Source organism: Drepanopeziza brunnea (genome assembly GCF_022702325.1).
Source record: "Drepanopeziza brunnea f. sp. 'multigermtubi' strain 214-2 chromosome Unknown ctg3, whole genome shotgun sequence".
In the NCBI taxonomy this organism is placed as follows: domain Eukaryota; kingdom Fungi; phylum Ascomycota; class Leotiomycetes; order Helotiales; family Drepanopezizaceae; genus Drepanopeziza; species Drepanopeziza brunnea.
This window is the reverse complement of record NW_027094066.1, coordinates 976,868-993,614: the sequence shown is the minus strand read 5'-3', so window position 1 is coordinate 993,614 and position 16,747 is coordinate 976,868. Positions and strand designations below refer to the sequence as shown.

Sequence of the window (16,747 nt, the reverse complement as noted above, 5' to 3'; positions counted from 1 at the left end):
TCGAATCAAAGTTTTAGCAAGATGATAGTGATACTACTATCAAAAGACACGCTGCTCGATTTAATAGTATATTAAACGTTTTAAAAGCTTTTGGTACCGAGCCGATCAGATGGCTAGCTTTATTTCTCGATTTTACTATTGATCCGATCGAAACGGTTTACTACGTAATTGTAGGTGACAGACTAATCAAGAAAAATATTTTGAAGTTTATCAAAGTTCCCTCGATTGAAAAGAGTTTTTGAAAGCAAAGGATTCGATCGAGGAAAATACTATAAAACGTAATAATAAAATTATTGCTTTAATTGAACCTATAAGATAGCGTTGTTTTATCGTGATCGCGGCGGAGTGGTGGTGTACAGCTTGATAGACTTTTATTTTATAAAATTATCGGTTCCTCACTTCATGAACTACTAGCTAGTAGAGTGCGATGATGGTGATGGACTAATTGCCCCCCGGGTGTTTACTCCTTAATATTTACTTCGGTTAGCTCTCGGTAAATTACTTGCGTTATTTTTGTTTCGAAGCACTTACTTCCGCGTTATACGGTCTTTATACTTATTAAATTAAATTTATTTATTCTTTTACATAAAAAGGATTCCTTTAGTTAAAGAACAATCAAGATTCATAAATCAAATTCAGTACTAAAAGAACTACAATTTTACCTGTTGCGATACACAGATAAAGCTTTATTAATTTAACGTTTTTTATTACCAGCAAAGCAATATTAATCGGCGGTTGACTTCACCGTTAATCACAAATAAGCTAGGTTCCTACCGAAGTGCTATATCGACCGCGTTGCACCCTATTTCAGGTAGTGAGTGTAATCAACTAAAGTGGCAGTTGAGAAGTAACTGCGCTACACCTTATTTCAGGTAGGAGGTGTAGACGAATACGGAACAACAAAACCTCAGAACCAAGCCAGTTCTACGACAATGGCGGACCCATCAACCTTCCTCCAAAACCACCGACCTCGATCTATAGCGACCCCAGCTGCAAAGATCATACAACAACCAAGACCTACGATATAATACCAATACCTAATAGATACTAGAATCGCTCAGGAATGTATTAGGGAATTCATCCTTTCAGCCGGAAGGATAAGAGATACGGACCTATGGAGCTTCTTTCGGTACAAATTCGGCAAATGGGATGCAGAGGCATTCAAGAGTGCAAAGGCCTCGGGCCCGAATCGCAATATTACGGAAAGATTACTCCGAGAGCTAAGAGATCACCTAATGGCACGAGGGGTATACGTTGATCGACCAACAACATTTGGATACGGAAAATCCTTTGAAAAAGTACTACGCCAAACTACGGAGCACCATTGGACCTACGAACAAGCTCTCCAGCAAGAGCAACACCAAAATGGATTCGATTCCCGTTGGAGCCGAATAGAGGTTTCTGAGGCGAATCGACGCATTAAGGACATTGCTGTTTCTAAGGGAAATAATATGATTGATAACTTCAATCGCACTAGCGAAATTCAATTCTCTCAGATAATGCCTATCAACAATACCTTCCACTCAATTCAGTCAGAAGGTAATCAAGGTGCTGGAGGCGTGTATTTGAAAAAGCAATCCGTGGCCAATTCATAACAAGAGCAGCCTAGCGAGCACCTCGCTAAGGAAGAACCTTCCTCAATCAATTCAAGTGAAGGCGACAACCAAAAAGGAGAATTGGTATACAAAGACCAGCAACACCTTACTTTTGAGGAGCCAGGAAATCGGAGAGCGTAAGAAAACTACCAGCGGAGGTCGCCCAGCAGGATACATCAAGGTCTGATCTAAATGCTACGATCCTTAAGCACCGATTCCGTCGAACCGAAGGGCATGCTTATGGTAATAGCAAGGCGAGTGACCTCATTCAGTCTGTTCAAAATCCCCAGGGACGACAGCCAAACTACTACCCGACAACATATACAAAATTGACAGCATTTTCAAGTCGATATTTACGACTTCAACCGACAAGAAAGAGAGGACCTGGACGAAGGAACAAAGCACATCAATTTCCTACACTCAATCGAGATCAAGGCTAGTACGAATCATCGCCGTAAAACCACCGAAAGAGATCACCCACCTATTCCCGCCAAGGAATATATTTCTCGTCACGGGACCCTTATACGGAGTACCAAAGTCCGAGACTAAATGGCATAGCCGATATTCGAAGTTCTTCATCAAGGCCTTTTCCATAATACAATCTATATTCGACCAGTGCTTATTCATCTCGACTAAGAAAAAGGACTAAGTGTAAGAGCACTCCAGACGAATGATGCACTGATGTACCACGGAACAGACCTACTACGTCGCAGGCGTAAGTATTACCCCTCGAGGGTAGGGAAAACAGGGGGTTTAAAGTGGAAACTAAACTTTTAAGGCACCCTCGAGGGGTAATACTTAAGCCTGTACCGTGGTAAGTATTACTCCTCGAGGGTGCTTACTTGTACCACGGTACAGGCCTAAGTATTACCCCTCGAGGGTGCCTCAAAAGTTTAGTTTCCACTTTAAACCCCCTGTTTTCCCTACCCTCGAGGGGTAATACTTACGCCTGCGACGTAGTAGTTTCCACTTCAAACCCCCTGGTTACCTTACCCTCGAGGGATAATAGTTACGCCTGGGACGTAGTATATAAATGGAGCTATAAAAGCTAAACAGCAAGAGCAGCTCATAAAAGCTAAGCTAAGAGCTAAAGACGTAAAAGAACTCACTCGAAAGCAACCAATGGTTTTCAATAGTTGCAAATAATCAAAGACGAAAAGGGATCTGGCTTATCAGTTCTTTAGGAGGGCCAAGGAAAGAAGCTAGCGCCGATTAAACTCGATTCTTCTACGAAGAAGCAAGAGTATCTAAAACAAAGAGCACGTGGGTCGTATTTGGCTACAATATGCTTCCTCGAAGTAGCTTGCGCGCTTTCTATAGCCGCCCAGCATTAAAACCCTAAAGAGAAGCAATTTAAAGCACTAAATAAAATAAGTCAATAGCTAATCGGCAACCCAGCTCGAGGACTCCACTATATCTGTTACGGTGGCTACGGGGCGTGGCCTCGGGAGCTGACTAAGACCCTTCGTTGTATAGTCAATAGCAGGATAAACCTCCGATCTATTCTTTTACCCTTTTGCCGGGGTCTATTGGCCGAGTGATAAAGCTATACCCTTTCGCAGCTGTCGGGTGATTTCCTGGCCGTCAAAATATCCAATTACACCTATCCACCGCCAAGTTGTTTATCTTTGTAAATAAATCTTTCACTAACAACTCTAATCTCAACTCCCACGTCAAATTCGTTGCTATCCTAAGCAATAAGTAAATGAACAAAAGAGAGTTTATACTTACCGGAAACATCCTATGTTAAGTATCACAGAAGTATAAAAGAATGATAAGAGCAATACTACCTTTCGAGTTACATAGTAGTAAGTACTACGTACTACTAGCAAGAACAACCCAGCTGACGCCATAACCAAAGTTAATTCTAATCCATCACTTCAAGACCTCGTTTCTATAAATCAAATGATAATCAGCGTAAAAAGATAAAGAAAAAGACTTACTACGTGAACTTGCTTTTAAGCGAGCAGATTAGATTATGTTTTGATTTTTACATATTGTTTTGGATCACACTCTTTTATTTACAATCAACTGTTCCCCTTTTTTTATATTCAATTCAATAAGTACTTAGTAATAATTCACTTGCCAAAAATAAAGTTGCCGGTATCGGTTCTTCACTCATTGAACTAATAATGAAGAGAGTGCAATGATAGTGATAAATTAATTGCCCGTCGGGTATTTACTTTTTGATATTTACTTCGGTTAGCTCTCGGTAAGTTGCTTACGTCATATCTGTTTCGGAGCACTTACTTCCGCGTTAAATGGTCTTTATACTACGTACGTAGTATTTAATAAATACAATTAATCTATTCCCTCATATGAAAGGGAATCCTTGAATTAAAACACAACGAAAATTCATAAATTAAATTTAATATTAAAAGAACTACAATTTGATCTGTTGCGATATACAAATGAAGGTTTATCAATTTGACGTTCATTTTTATCGGCAAACCAACAAAAATAGCTAGAACCTTCCTTCAGGGTGTAACAATTACGCCTGTACCGTAGTATCGAAAAGTAGCGCTATTTCTTCTTCTTATTGAATACGGTTTGTGCTTATCCTCGTTGTTTTTGTCCCGAAGGCCGAAGGCTGATTCAAACTTGGAAGTAGAGCATTGCGTCGCTTTAAAAGGTCCCGCGTTGAGTTCTTCCGTAAAGGTCTCTTTGATAAGCTTCGAATAATACTACTACTTATCGCGTAAGGTTGAGCTTTTTATCGACCTCGAATAATTATTGTCTTGGCGCATATACCTACAGTATACTACTACAAATGAAATCCTACGGTACTTAAATCCCAAGAACTTTTTTCGACGAACTCCTCTCATCGGCTTGAGTCACGTCCTATCGCTCTATCGCTTTATCGCTTTATCCTTTAAATCGCACAAGATACTACGTATCCATCGAAAAATATAATTTCGCAAGGGCTTTTACCAGGGCTTAAACCAATAAAACTTACTTATGACGATCCATCCAGCTTTGTTCAAAAAGCATCTCCAAGCAAGCAACTCCGAATTTCGTTTACGCAATAGAATGAATTGATAAGGCTTTCATCCATTCAGTAAACCCACCGTTCCACTGTACGATCTATACGTAAAGCCAAACTGGGTCCGATGAACATTTACTCCGTAGAAGGGGGGAGGGGATAGTATACAGAAAGTCAGTCCTTTTCGTCTACCCGCTCTCTCTTTCGTTTTTTCTACTTACATGGAACCGTATAGGTATCTACTTTAATCCTCCCTTCCTCGCGGCTTCGGCTGATCTTAATCATGTATCCCGTACATCGTCGCTCCAGATAGTATTAGGTACAGTACGTTGGTAAGGTAGGTAAGGTAGGGAAGGTAACTGGTAATAGCTAATACATAAAACCCCACTTTTTTGTTCGCATCAAAACTCAAGGTCAACTTTTTCAAAATACTATATTAAAAAAAAACCATTTCAAGAAATAAACATCAGCCGGTACCTATTCATTCTAGTAGTATCTTCGAAGAGAAGAAGTTAATCAAAACCCTCATTCTCGAATCTCCTTATCTACTAATACCTAGACCTAGACCTACGGAAGATAATTACAAAAGATAAAAGCCAAAATCGCTCGCACCTTTTTATACTGTGAGATTATGAGGCTTACCTTCTAAAAGTTAATCGAAAGCAAAAAATCAACTCTCCCTACGCATATACTACCACGGTACAGGGCGTAATTGTTACCCCTTGAGAGTGCCTCAAAAGTTTAGTTCCAACTAGAAACCCCCTGGTTACCCTACCCTCGAGGGGTGATACTTACGCCTGGGACGTAGTACAACGTCATAAAGGGGGGGCTACGATTCTTTACATGTACGTAGTACGATCTGCCCCTTACGAACCTTCATCTCTCTTTCTTTGCGGCAAAGAGGGTCTAGAAAGCCAAAATCAAATTAAGATAGCCTTTCAATGAGATTTCCTTTCATCGGCGCTCCGAACGAGCCTTATATTTTTTTTTTTAAACCTCGATTACCGCGCCGATTACGATTCATACTTGACGGGCATACCGATTGAAAATACTAAGTACTATACTAAAAGGATTTGCGATAAAAAAGAAACGGGGTAAGAGAGATAAAAGAGAGTTTCAAACGATCTACGATACTCCGCCTTTGAAAAAGCTTTTTAATTAACTCCGATCGGGCTTCGAATCAGTAGTACTACGTATCTTGATAATCGATACCGTGGTACGTTACTTACGCTATACCTTGCTTCTCTAAGTTTTTCTTTCGGCGAAATTATATTTTTTCTGCGATCTACTACGTACGTAGTACTTACTACTGTACGTACCATCTTACCCGTAAAAAAAAGCAAGCAAAATCGATAACCAGCCGCGCTACACCAATTTGATGTGCTTTTAAAGGTCACAAAGGTTACGCGATACCGCGGGATTGAAGACCCGAAGCTACTTAAAAGAAAAGCTTTTCTCTAGCTTGGTTTTTCAATCTCGATTAGATAGCGCTTTACATCTCATTCTTCTACTTAGCACGTCGCCGTACCTCAGAAGAGGTCATAAGGTCTAAGCATTGCATTTTAGATACTTGCCCGACGTTAATGAATATCATAATAATGATAAGTATAACGTTGTAAAAGTAAGTGTTATACCTTAAAGGTACGAAAGATAGGTTTTTGCGAAAGGGAATATGATTTTGGAAATGGTCGAGGCACTACGTAGCACGTAGTAATATACGTAGTACTAAATCGAAAAAGCGTCTTATCAGATCAGGAAGATCGCAAAAGTGTATCGAACCGGTTTAACTTCTAATCGTAGTGCATTTCAACGCTTCTTTTCCTCTTTCCTTTTCTTAACTCTTCTTTTCAAAAGCGTAAGATTCAATCGAGAAACACACTACTTACTACTAGAATCAATGCTTCAATCAAAACCATAAAATAGCGTTGCTTGAACGTAATCGCGGCGGAAAGGTGGTCTATAGCTTAATAGAATAGATAAAAGCATATAAAAACAGCGAGAACTTACTGTAGTAGGACCTTTAAAATATGTAGTACTACGGACATTTACATACTACGTCGCAGGCGTAAGTATTACCCCTCGAGGGTAGGGAAAACAGGGGGTTTAAAGTGGAAACTAAACTTTTAAGGCACCCTCGAGGGGTAATACTTAGGCCTGTACCGTGGTACAATTACGCTTGTGCCGTAGTAGACCCTACCCAGTACAGTACAGTACAGCTTGAAAATCCGTCTTACGGTTAGTTAGTCGTCGCAAGAGGTTATTTCTTGTTACAGTACTTTGCGTGTGAAAAGGGTTGTACCACGTATTACTACGATGTAATTTCTGATTTTTTTACCTTTTCGAAAAGGTTCTGGTTATGGAAGGTTGAAGTAAGCTGTCAAATGGACTACTAATACTTACGGAGCGCAGAGTTCTGGTGCGAAATGAAGGTTCTGTGCATTGGCAGTTAGAGGTGGGTTGGTGTGACTGTAGGTACTACTAGGTAGGTAGGTAACGATTCCAGACTAGGCTGAAGCATACTTTATATCTGTAAGGTCTAATACTACGTAGCTGTCGATAGCACAGCATCGGCCCTTTGCGTTAGACGGTGGCCAAAGTCCTCTCCGATGTACTGTACATAGTAGTAGTACGATTTCGGGCGGTGCTGCATCTTGGGATTACATGTCACCATCGCGAGTCTTGACAATAGTGCCCGATGCTTCATGGATAGGCTCTTTAATTCCCCGGAGACCAGATGCCTCTACCCCCCCCCCCCAAACAAAACGGGTTGCATGACTTGCAGTGACGACAGACATCGATACCACTTCAGTCAATTCTCGCCCGCTCACTTCTCCCTAGCAATTCCGCGTGCACCTCTCGCCACGCCATACATCCAGGTTTAGCGTGATTCCTCCTCGGGGCCCAGGCCCCCGCGTAGTGCATGCTCTCGTCCCAAGGAGCATACTCCATCGTCTCGGCTTCTTCCTGCGTGAACTTTCTCCGCAGCCACTCCCGCTGTGCGGGATACGCTCTGCCCATCGGGTAGCGCAGCCGCCGGCAGTACAGGATGGTCATGTCGTTGGGGGTCTCGAGGTAGTGGTGCAGCACCCAGCCGATCCTCCAGCGCGCAGCTTCGGGTATCGTGCCGTCGGGCAATCGACCTCGCTCTTCGAGCTCGACGAGGAAAGACAAGCGTGTGGTCGTTCGAGCGATGGTGTGGCTGGGGTCTCGATGGGCGGTTGAGCGGAGCATGGAGAGCGCTTCATGCCTGATGGTCTGGTCCCGGCAGTATGCAACCACGCCAGACAGTGGTTTCTCGATGCTGTCGGGAAAGTTGAAGACGGGCAGATCTGGAGTCCAGAGCTGGGCCCGGATTCGAATAACCTGACGGGCCAGCGAGACGATCGCGGCAAACGAGGGGAGAAACTGGTCAAAGTCACATTCTCTGGTGAAGAAGGCTCCTGCGAGGCAAATCTCGGCGTCCAAGGCCTGCGCTTGCAGAAGGGCAACTTCCAGCTGCGTGATCGGATCGGATGGTCTCTTGCTTTGGGCTAGGACCGGTTCGAAAGCCTTCAGCCACCGGTGAATGTCGACAAGGTACAAGTCCCGGACTTCCAGGAGGTTCTCGGGTATGTCACACGGATCGATCACCTCCCCAGGGTTATCTGCACAGTAAGGGTGCCGAAGGTCCTGCTTCAAAGCCATATTGCGGGCGTAACTTTCGTCGATCAAGTGGAAAGTGCGCCGCATTAATAGTTCCTGGAAGAGCGTGGCTTCCCCAAGAGTCGTAAATGCAATTGGCATCTTTCTGACAGTGGATGTTGCTTCCTGCCTCCTTTTCTCGTGTCGTACAAGATCCTTAGGGCCCCATCGCTGGGCATGATACAGCTCCATCCGTCCAAATTCTTGGAATATTTCATCGTCGACGATATTGCTGTTGGGGGACAAGAGACCAGGACTTGGCCCTTCTCTACTCCTTAACCACTGCTGCAGAAGCGTGTAGCCATTTTGACCCTGGGCTAACGCAGTCGACGGGGCCTTCAGGAAAAGCTCGATACAGTAGATTAGAAGACAGGAAATCAGCGCGTTCCTCAGCGACGATGGATTTTGTGGAATCGGTACGATCCGCTGCATCCCTTGTATGGCTCGGTTGTAGGAGACCAGAGCAAAGGTTCGATGGGCGGCTGCCAATTCCAAGTTCGGCTTTCGCGTATCCTTGGAGCCGCGGGTTGCGAAATGTACTTGCTTGACAGCCCTGTTGAGAGCTCCGATTGCCACCACGGCTCGAAGCACGAAGGGCTCGTGATGACATGCTTGGAGTAGGGTGTAGCTCCATGCAGATTGTCTCGAGTACCTCGAAAGTTCCAAGCACACCTCATCTTGGTAGACCTTGAAATAGAAGGCTTCACGCGGGTCAATGAATCGTAGCGTCTCGGAAGGCCGAATCTGACAGAGCTGATCTGTCGTTCTTGTTCCTATTCCTGTTCCTGTTCCTGTTGCTGTTGCTGTTGCTGTTGTTGCCTGCGGTAAGAGAAGACGACTCGAGATTGGCTGGGTTCTCTTCCAGACACACGGTCTCTGAACCCGGCTGCACGTGGCACCTAGAATGATGGTGAACGAGTCAGTGAAATTCAAGGTCGGGATATTGATTAGTAGTGGTAGGTGGGTAGCGGTAGATGCTGGGAGCGGGTCGGATTATTTGGATCACTGGATGCCGAATTGCACAGACAAATTGGAAGTTGCTCGTCGCACTTGACTCTACGGGCCCTACAATACGGTTCGCCCCTGTTAGCCACACGATGTCCTACGTATAGGTAGCAGTATAAGTAGCTATCGAGAGGTATATAAGCAGGGTGAATCTGTCTGTAACTTGAAGAGGATCGGGCAGGCAAGCAAGTGAATAGGTACACACCGACATGTCAAGCAACCGTTTCGTGACTTGGGGGCCGATCTGCGCTTAGCTGCGGGTCGAGGCTTGTCTGTACTTGTAGAAGACATGGAGGAGATTTCTTTGATTCTCCGGAGTAGGAGCACACTCCCGACGGTGACAAAAATGCAATAAATTATTGGTAAGATGGGATGAGATGGGCCGATACTGAGTGCGGAATCCTTTCGGTTCCCATATCGAGTGTTGCTGCATGAGAAAGAAGTCAAAGAGTATTTGGCCGAGGCGGCGGAAGGTTGAAGGTTGAAGAGTGAAGGCTGAAGGTTATCCGTACTCCCCGAAGAACCGTAAATAAATGTATAGTAATACTGGGTCTTTTGTGGGCCGATTCCAGGGGGTATAGCAGGGGGTAATAATGGAGTATATTGGAATAAAGAAAATATCAATCGATTAGGATTCTATCTTGTACAGTATGGAGTTGGCCTTCCTTGAGCATCGATGACAGGATGACAACGCCCCAACTACGAGTCGTACAAAGATTCGATATGGCCATCACAAATAGCGTCTCAAGCCTTTGATATGATTTCGCGTAGTCTCTTCCTAGAGATCGATGGAGCGTTGTAAACAGATACTACGTACGTAGTACGTGGTAGAAAATATCTCTTTTGAATAGAGTAGTTTCTTTCGAGCGGGTACGTCATTTTTCGGTGTTTAAGAAGCCAAAGTCGTAGAAAAGCTTTCTTGTAAAGGTAACGGTGAATTCAATAACTGATTGACATCTACTGCGTACTATTATTATAACTACTTGTAGACATGGATGAAGAGACGAGAAGACAGGGGGTGGTTATCAGATAATGCCAACGTCAGAGAGCCATGGCAGGCATACCTAGATACTACGTACTGTATCGTTGTGGTATGTAGGTAGGTAAGGTAGTCAGTCATAGGGGAATGGGATTATAGCCAGGTATTTATCTATATTTATCATATTTATCATATTTTTCGTACGTTGTAGTAGTAGATAGTAATAGTAGGTAGTAGAACTAGTAGTACCTAGTACATACTAAGGTACGTACTAGTACGGAGTAGTACTACGGTACGTAGCAGAGGCCAACAACACCAACCAGCACAACCAGCAAGGGGGTGATGATCTCCACACCCCCTTCCACCGCTTCGGTGGGTCACACTTCGGTACCCACCTACAGCCTACAGCCCTACTGTAGCTTCCCTACCTCAATCGACCTACCTCAGTTCAGCTATGCCCCAATAGGCCATAGCCCCCCACTTATATTGCGTCATCGATGAGGGGCCGTGGCCCTCTTCTTTTTTGGCTTCTTATGGTGGCTTTGGGCTTTGGGCTTCTGCCTTGACCTGGATATCCTGGAGATCCTGCATCCATTCTTCCCTCCATCATCAAGAAAGCGCCCGTTAGTGAGCCTTGGCCTCGTTGAGGACAAGAATAATATTTCGCCTCACCCCCGCCAATTTTTTCTTCCACACTGCCACTCTCACTCTCTCTCTCAATCCTACTCTGAGTCTCTCACTACTTCTCTCACTACTTCTCCCTCCCTCCCTCGCCCTCGACCTCGACATCAAACCGACGATACCTGTGAATATACGTACATACATACCTCTCGACCGTCCGTGAACTCACCGCAAACGGCGCCGCACCCCCAACACGCACAAAAGCCAAGAGACCAATAACAACCTTACTTTGGAGCGGCGACTGGGCGCATCGAATTCTGAATGCTTCGACACCACCCCATACTCTTGACCGAATCGACAGACTGGGGCATTGGGAAGGAAACGTAGGTTGTGGCGGCTCGATCTGGACTTGGACCTGGACCTCAAGAATTGCGAACTCGCCCCTCTCTCAAATCCTAATTACACGCCTCTCTCTCTCACCTACTCACCTACTCACCTACGACCTAAAATCAGCCACCAACTTGCTTCTGGACGGGCGGAAAACAGCTACAAGCACCCCCGAGAGAGAACAAGCTTCCTTTCGCCATGGCGTGGGACCACCTCTCCATCAACCGGCCGCATCTGGTCTACATCATCCTCGGTGGCTTCACCTCGCTGTTCATGCTCTGTTCGTCGTTCATTAAGGAGCAACTGTACATTGGTGAAGCCACTGTCGCCACCCTCTGCGGAATCATCTTTGGCCCACACGCTGCCGACCTGATCGACCCTGGAACATGGGGAAATACCGATCAGATCACTCTCGAGTTCTCTCGAATCGTCCTCGTAGTCCAGTGTTTCGCCGTGGGGGTCGAGTTGCCCAAGTACTACATGGAAAAGCACTGGCGGAGTGTGGTGTTCTTGCTGATACCCGTCATGACGTTTGGCTGGCTGGTAACCAGCCTCTTCATCTGGTGGATGGTCCTACCACTCACATGGCTGGAAAGTCTGGTCTGCGCGGCTTGTGTGACTGCCACGGATCCCGTCCTGGCGAGCTCCGTGGTGGGAAAGGGAAAGTTCGCCAAAAGAATCCCCAAGCATTTGAGAGATGTCTTGTCCGCAGAATCGGGATGCAATGACGGCATGGCCTTCCCCTTCGTCTACCTGGCTCTCTACCTCATCAAGTATAGACCAGATGCCAACGAGGTTGCCTTCAACTGGATCGTCATTACCATCCTGTACGAGTGTGTCTTTGGTGCATTTTACGGTTTCATGATCGGCTACATTGGCAGACACGGTATCAAATATGCCGAGAAACACGAGCTTGTCGACCGAGAAAGTTTCCTCGTGTTCTACTTTGTGCTGGCATTGTTCTGCGCTGGCTCGGGTAGTATCCTAGGGGTGGATGATCTTCTCGTTGGCTTTGCCGCAGGAGTCGGTTTCTCTAATGACGGTTGGTTTACGCAAAAGACGGAAGAGTCCCACGTCTCCAACGTTATTGATTTACTGATCAATTTGGCCTACTTTGTCTACTTGGGTACGGTCATCCCATGGGAGCAGTACAACAACGTAGCCTTGGGTCTCACCCCTTGGCGACTAGTTGTCATTGCCCTCTTCGTCATTTTCTTTCGCCGAATCCCTATCATGTTGGCGCTGAAGCCACTAATTCCAGACATCAAGACCTGGCGAGAAGCTCTCTTCGCTGGTCACTTTGGTCCTATCGGTGTGGGCGCAATCTTTGTAGCTATTCTAGCTCGGGCTGAGCTGGAAACAGACACAACGACCCCACTGGCACAATACCCTGATCCTGCAGCAGAGAACTATATACTTGTCGCACTCATCTGGCCTATCACTACCTTCCTTGTCATCTCGTCGATCATTGTTCACGGCTCATCAATTGCTGTGTTTACTCTGGGAAAGCATATCAACACACTCCACCTCACTATGTCGTACACCACAGATGTTGATGGGCCTGGCTGGTTGAATCGACTTCCGCGCATCGCGACCACCTCAAGGTCGCAGGCAAAATCCTCGGTCTCTGAACCCGATGCCGAGGACATGAAGATGGACAATCTGCCCCCCGGAGTTCTGCCCCCAGTCGGCATGCCCAGGGAATTCTTGCGTCGCCAAAAAGAGGAGGACAATCCCGGCTACGCCGGCAGCCGAGCATCGTCACTCATTCCCCGTCGCCGAAAGAAGAAGTGGGATGACGGTCTGGGTCCCGGAGGCCCCATCACTCAATCCGCTATCTACCCTACACGGCGAAGCCAGAGCGTGCATATGAGCGAATACACATCTGACACCTTGACACCAGGCGAGCACTCCCCAGAAACAGAAGAAAATGATGAGGCGAATGAACGCGATCTCGGCGAGGTGCAACATGATCCCGAGATGGAGGAGATCCAGCATAGGCACTCTAGTGACGAGAAGCGAGATCAGCACAAGTCGGATGCTGAGCGCCATCCGAACAGAGAGGAGGTGTACATCGAAGGCGACGATGTTATCGTTGAAGATGAGGATGGCGAGATCGTTAATACTGATATCACTTCCCATAAGGTGGGCGAGAAGGCAGCAGCTTCCATGAACACAGGCAAGCGGTTGAAGGATGACGTGGAACATCCAGCTCTGGGCTACAAGAATCTGAGGAAGAAATTGGGAGTGTGGCGACACAAAGATGAACCCGAGGATGAGGATGGGGGGCCCAAGGGTGCAAAGGCCCCACCCAAGAAGCGAGGCCCAGCATTGGCATATCAATTTGGAAACACGGTAAGATCAACCTCGTCTGGTCATCTTTGCTTGTTTACTAAACAGAGGCTAGATCATCGTTGAAGACGAGGACGGAGAAGTTGTCAAAACATACGAGATCCCTCCCACCAAACCCAAGTCCGGGCACGGCGGCGCAGTTCGCAAAGAGCTGAATCGTATGGGTACCTGGACCGGTATCGCCAGAAAGCCTGAAAAGAACGGGGAATCTTCCGAAGTCGAAGCATCTTCATCCCGACCCGAAGCATCCCGCAAGGTCTCTCGACTCGGTAACTGGGGATTCAAGAGCACGAAAACGGCCGAGTATGAAGGCGACGACAGAGGCAAGCGCGCCGATAGCAACGACCAAGAAGAAGACGATCGCCACATCCGCTTCACGATTGGCGGTGCAGGCCGTCGCTTGACCAAGGACGACTTCTTGAAGGAGATGCGGGGTATGGACCCGAAAGCTAGAGCTGCAGTAGTAGCCGCCAGCGATGCATCAGCCGCCATGAAAGACCTTGCTCGCAAAGACGCTAGTGCAGACACTCCGGGAAGTAGCCGTCTCTTCGCTGCTCAGGATGCACAACTGGCTTCAGGCAAGGGAGCAGCCACATCTGTCGGTGCTGAGATGGCCAGACGTCAAGGTGCAGTGATCGACGACGACGACTACGACGACTACGACGAGATGCACGAGAGTGGTAGCGAGGAAGAGGACAATGGACGCCCTGCTACGCATCGCCTTACATCCATGGCTGAGCAAGACAACGACGAGAAGCCAATGGCGGCTAGAAGAATCGACTATGCCAACTCTTCGTCGAACGATACGGGAGAGACGCAAGCGGAGCGCAGGAGGCGAGAGCAAGCACTTAAGGGCGTGAAACAGACGCCAGCGCAAAGGGGGCGGTCGCGGGAGATTGAGCAAGCGGACGATGAGGATCAAGGGGAACCTGAGAGGGAGACGGCCGCGGAGAGGAGGCGGAGGGAGGCTGCGCTTGGGACAAGCAAGGGGAGAGACGAGGACAGCGGCGACGACGACGACGACATGCTGCGGGAACCGCAACCGGTGGCGAAGAGTCGGGGCATCAGGTTCGCGCAGAGTCCAGTGAGGGGTGAGAAGAAGTGAGATTTTGGGAAGGTTTAGAGATTGAGTTCGAGAGCAAATTAGAGATTCGTCGGTTTTTGACCGAGATCGAGCGATACAGAGATAGAAATAGAAGAGCTGTGTAGATGCTGCTGCTTGGTACGTACGTACTTATCTACCTTAGGTATAGATAAAAAAATGCATAATGTAATTAGAACGACGTGAGGGTCCTGTAGAGGGCAAATTGCGTTGCATTGCATACGCATGGCGGTGAAATAATAGTCGTTGTTGATGGGTTTAAGAACTCTGAGAGACGTTGATGGGGCTCGCTTAGTATACACTGCGTAACTAGGTAGGTAGGTGAGGTAAGGTAGCCTTCCTTTCCTATCCTATCCTATCCTGTTGGACGAAGCATGCACGTTAAATCTTTCTCTCTCTCTCTCTCTCTCTCTCTCTCTCTCTCTCTCACGCTCACGCTCTCTCAAGCTCACGCTCAAGCTACCACATGAAGTTTCAGGCTTGATTGACGCTGGGAGATTGAGGACGGGGGATTGACGATGGGGGATGGAGAGAGGATGGGGATGGGGTGTGAGGATGGGGATGGAGAGATGGGATGGGGAGAGGGAAGGAGGAGAGGGGGGATGGATAGGCTGGTTTCTGTGGCGTTCGTTGGTGGGTGGGGTGGGTTGGTTGGGTTGGGCTGGGCTGGGTAAGTTGAGTGGGTGAGTGGGTGGGTTTTTGATGGATGGATGGATAGAGGGGAAAGGGGAAGGGGAAGGGATAAGTGTTGATGAGGTTGGTGAGTGTGTAGATGGGAGGGAGGGTGAGGGAGGGAGAATGATATAGATGGTGGGAAATGGAGAATGGGATATGGATGGTGGGAAATGGTGGATCGGAAATGGAAAATAGGAAACGGGGGATAAGAGATGGAGAATAGGAAATGGAGAATGGGAAATGGAGAATGGGAAATAAAAAATAGGAAATAAATAATAAAAAAGTAAAAGATAAAAGATAAAGAAAAAGAAATAGGGAATACAGAATTGTAAATAAGAAATGGAAAATAAGAAATAGAGAATAAGAAATAGAGACAGGGAAATGGAGAATAGGAGATAAAAAATTAGAAGAAAAAATATATATACATACCTATATATAAAATAAGAAACAAAAATAAGAAACAAAAATAAGAAAAAAGAAATGAGAAAAAAAGAATAAGAAATGGAGAATAAGAAATGGAAAATGGCTATATAGTTGAAAGATTTAAAGGATTCGAGAGATGTAGAGATATGGAGATGTAGATGATGATAAGTGGATGGAGAAGTGGATTGATGGGTAGGTAGGTATAGAGAGATATAAAAGGAGAGGGAGAAGGAGAGAGAGAGAGAGAGAGAGAGAGGAGGGGGGAGAAGAAAGGACTGGTGAACTGGTAATGCTGATGTTAGTATTGATGGGTTGAAGGAATTTTGTTTATTTATTGTATTGTATAGTAGTGTGTAGTGGATACTGGCAGGCGAGCGGGTGATGATAACTGTAAGCAGCTCTGTCTGTTTGTGTGTGTGTGTGTATATATATATGCCCAGCACTACAATATTCATACCAAGAGAGTGAATCTCACTTGAGAAAGAAGATGGCTTGTTGCATTTCTATTGTTCTGTGGCAGTTCGCGATTTTGTCTGGCTTTGTGGATGAAGAAGGGGGAGATGGGGGCCGGCTTTCGCTGATGTATACTTGGGTTTGAGGCTTAGCTTAGAAGCAGTTTTCGCCTTTGGGATTTGGATTTGGACTTGGACTTGGACTTGGACTTGGACCTGATTATCCTGAGTAGTCGTCTCTTGCTTGTTATTAAAATTTGATGCGCTCGGCAGCTACAAGCCAGTGAACGGGTGATGAATGAATGTATCGACCAGTAGGGTACCAACTGTCAAAAAAAAAAAAAACTTGAAGTGAGAGAAGCGAGAGCTGTGGATACCGAAATGGATATATCAGGAAACAATCGATTGATGTAGGTAGCTACCCAAATGTACGAAAGCTTTGAGCTTGAGAAGTAATCGTCGGCTCGCTTAGGTGGGCCTCCTTTCATCCTC

General features: G+C 46.2%; 2 protein-coding genes across 2 annotated transcripts; one reads left to right on the top strand and one right to left on the bottom strand.

The window, feature by feature from the left end:
- Positions 1–7,383: 7,383 nt before the first annotated feature.
- L3040_002447 (uncharacterized protein) lies at positions 7,384–9,555 on the bottom strand (the record flags this gene model as incomplete). The annotated part of the gene is made up of 3 exons (XM_066155555.1): positions 7,384–9,017; positions 9,287–9,324; positions 9,470–9,555. The coding sequence occupies 3 exons, from the start codon at positions 9,553–9,555 to the stop codon at positions 7,384–7,386; spliced, it is 1,758 nt and encodes a 585-aa protein (XP_066012548.1).
- A 1,894-nt stretch (positions 9,556–11,449) lies between these two features.
- On the top strand, positions 11,450–14,708 carry L3040_002446 (uncharacterized protein; the record flags this gene model as incomplete). Its single annotated transcript, XM_007289649.1, has 2 exons — positions 11,450–13,606; positions 13,659–14,708. The coding sequence occupies 2 exons, from the start codon at positions 11,450–11,452 to the stop codon at positions 14,706–14,708; spliced, it is 3,207 nt and encodes a 1,068-aa protein (XP_007289711.1).
- Positions 14,709–16,747: the final 2,039 nt, after the last annotated feature.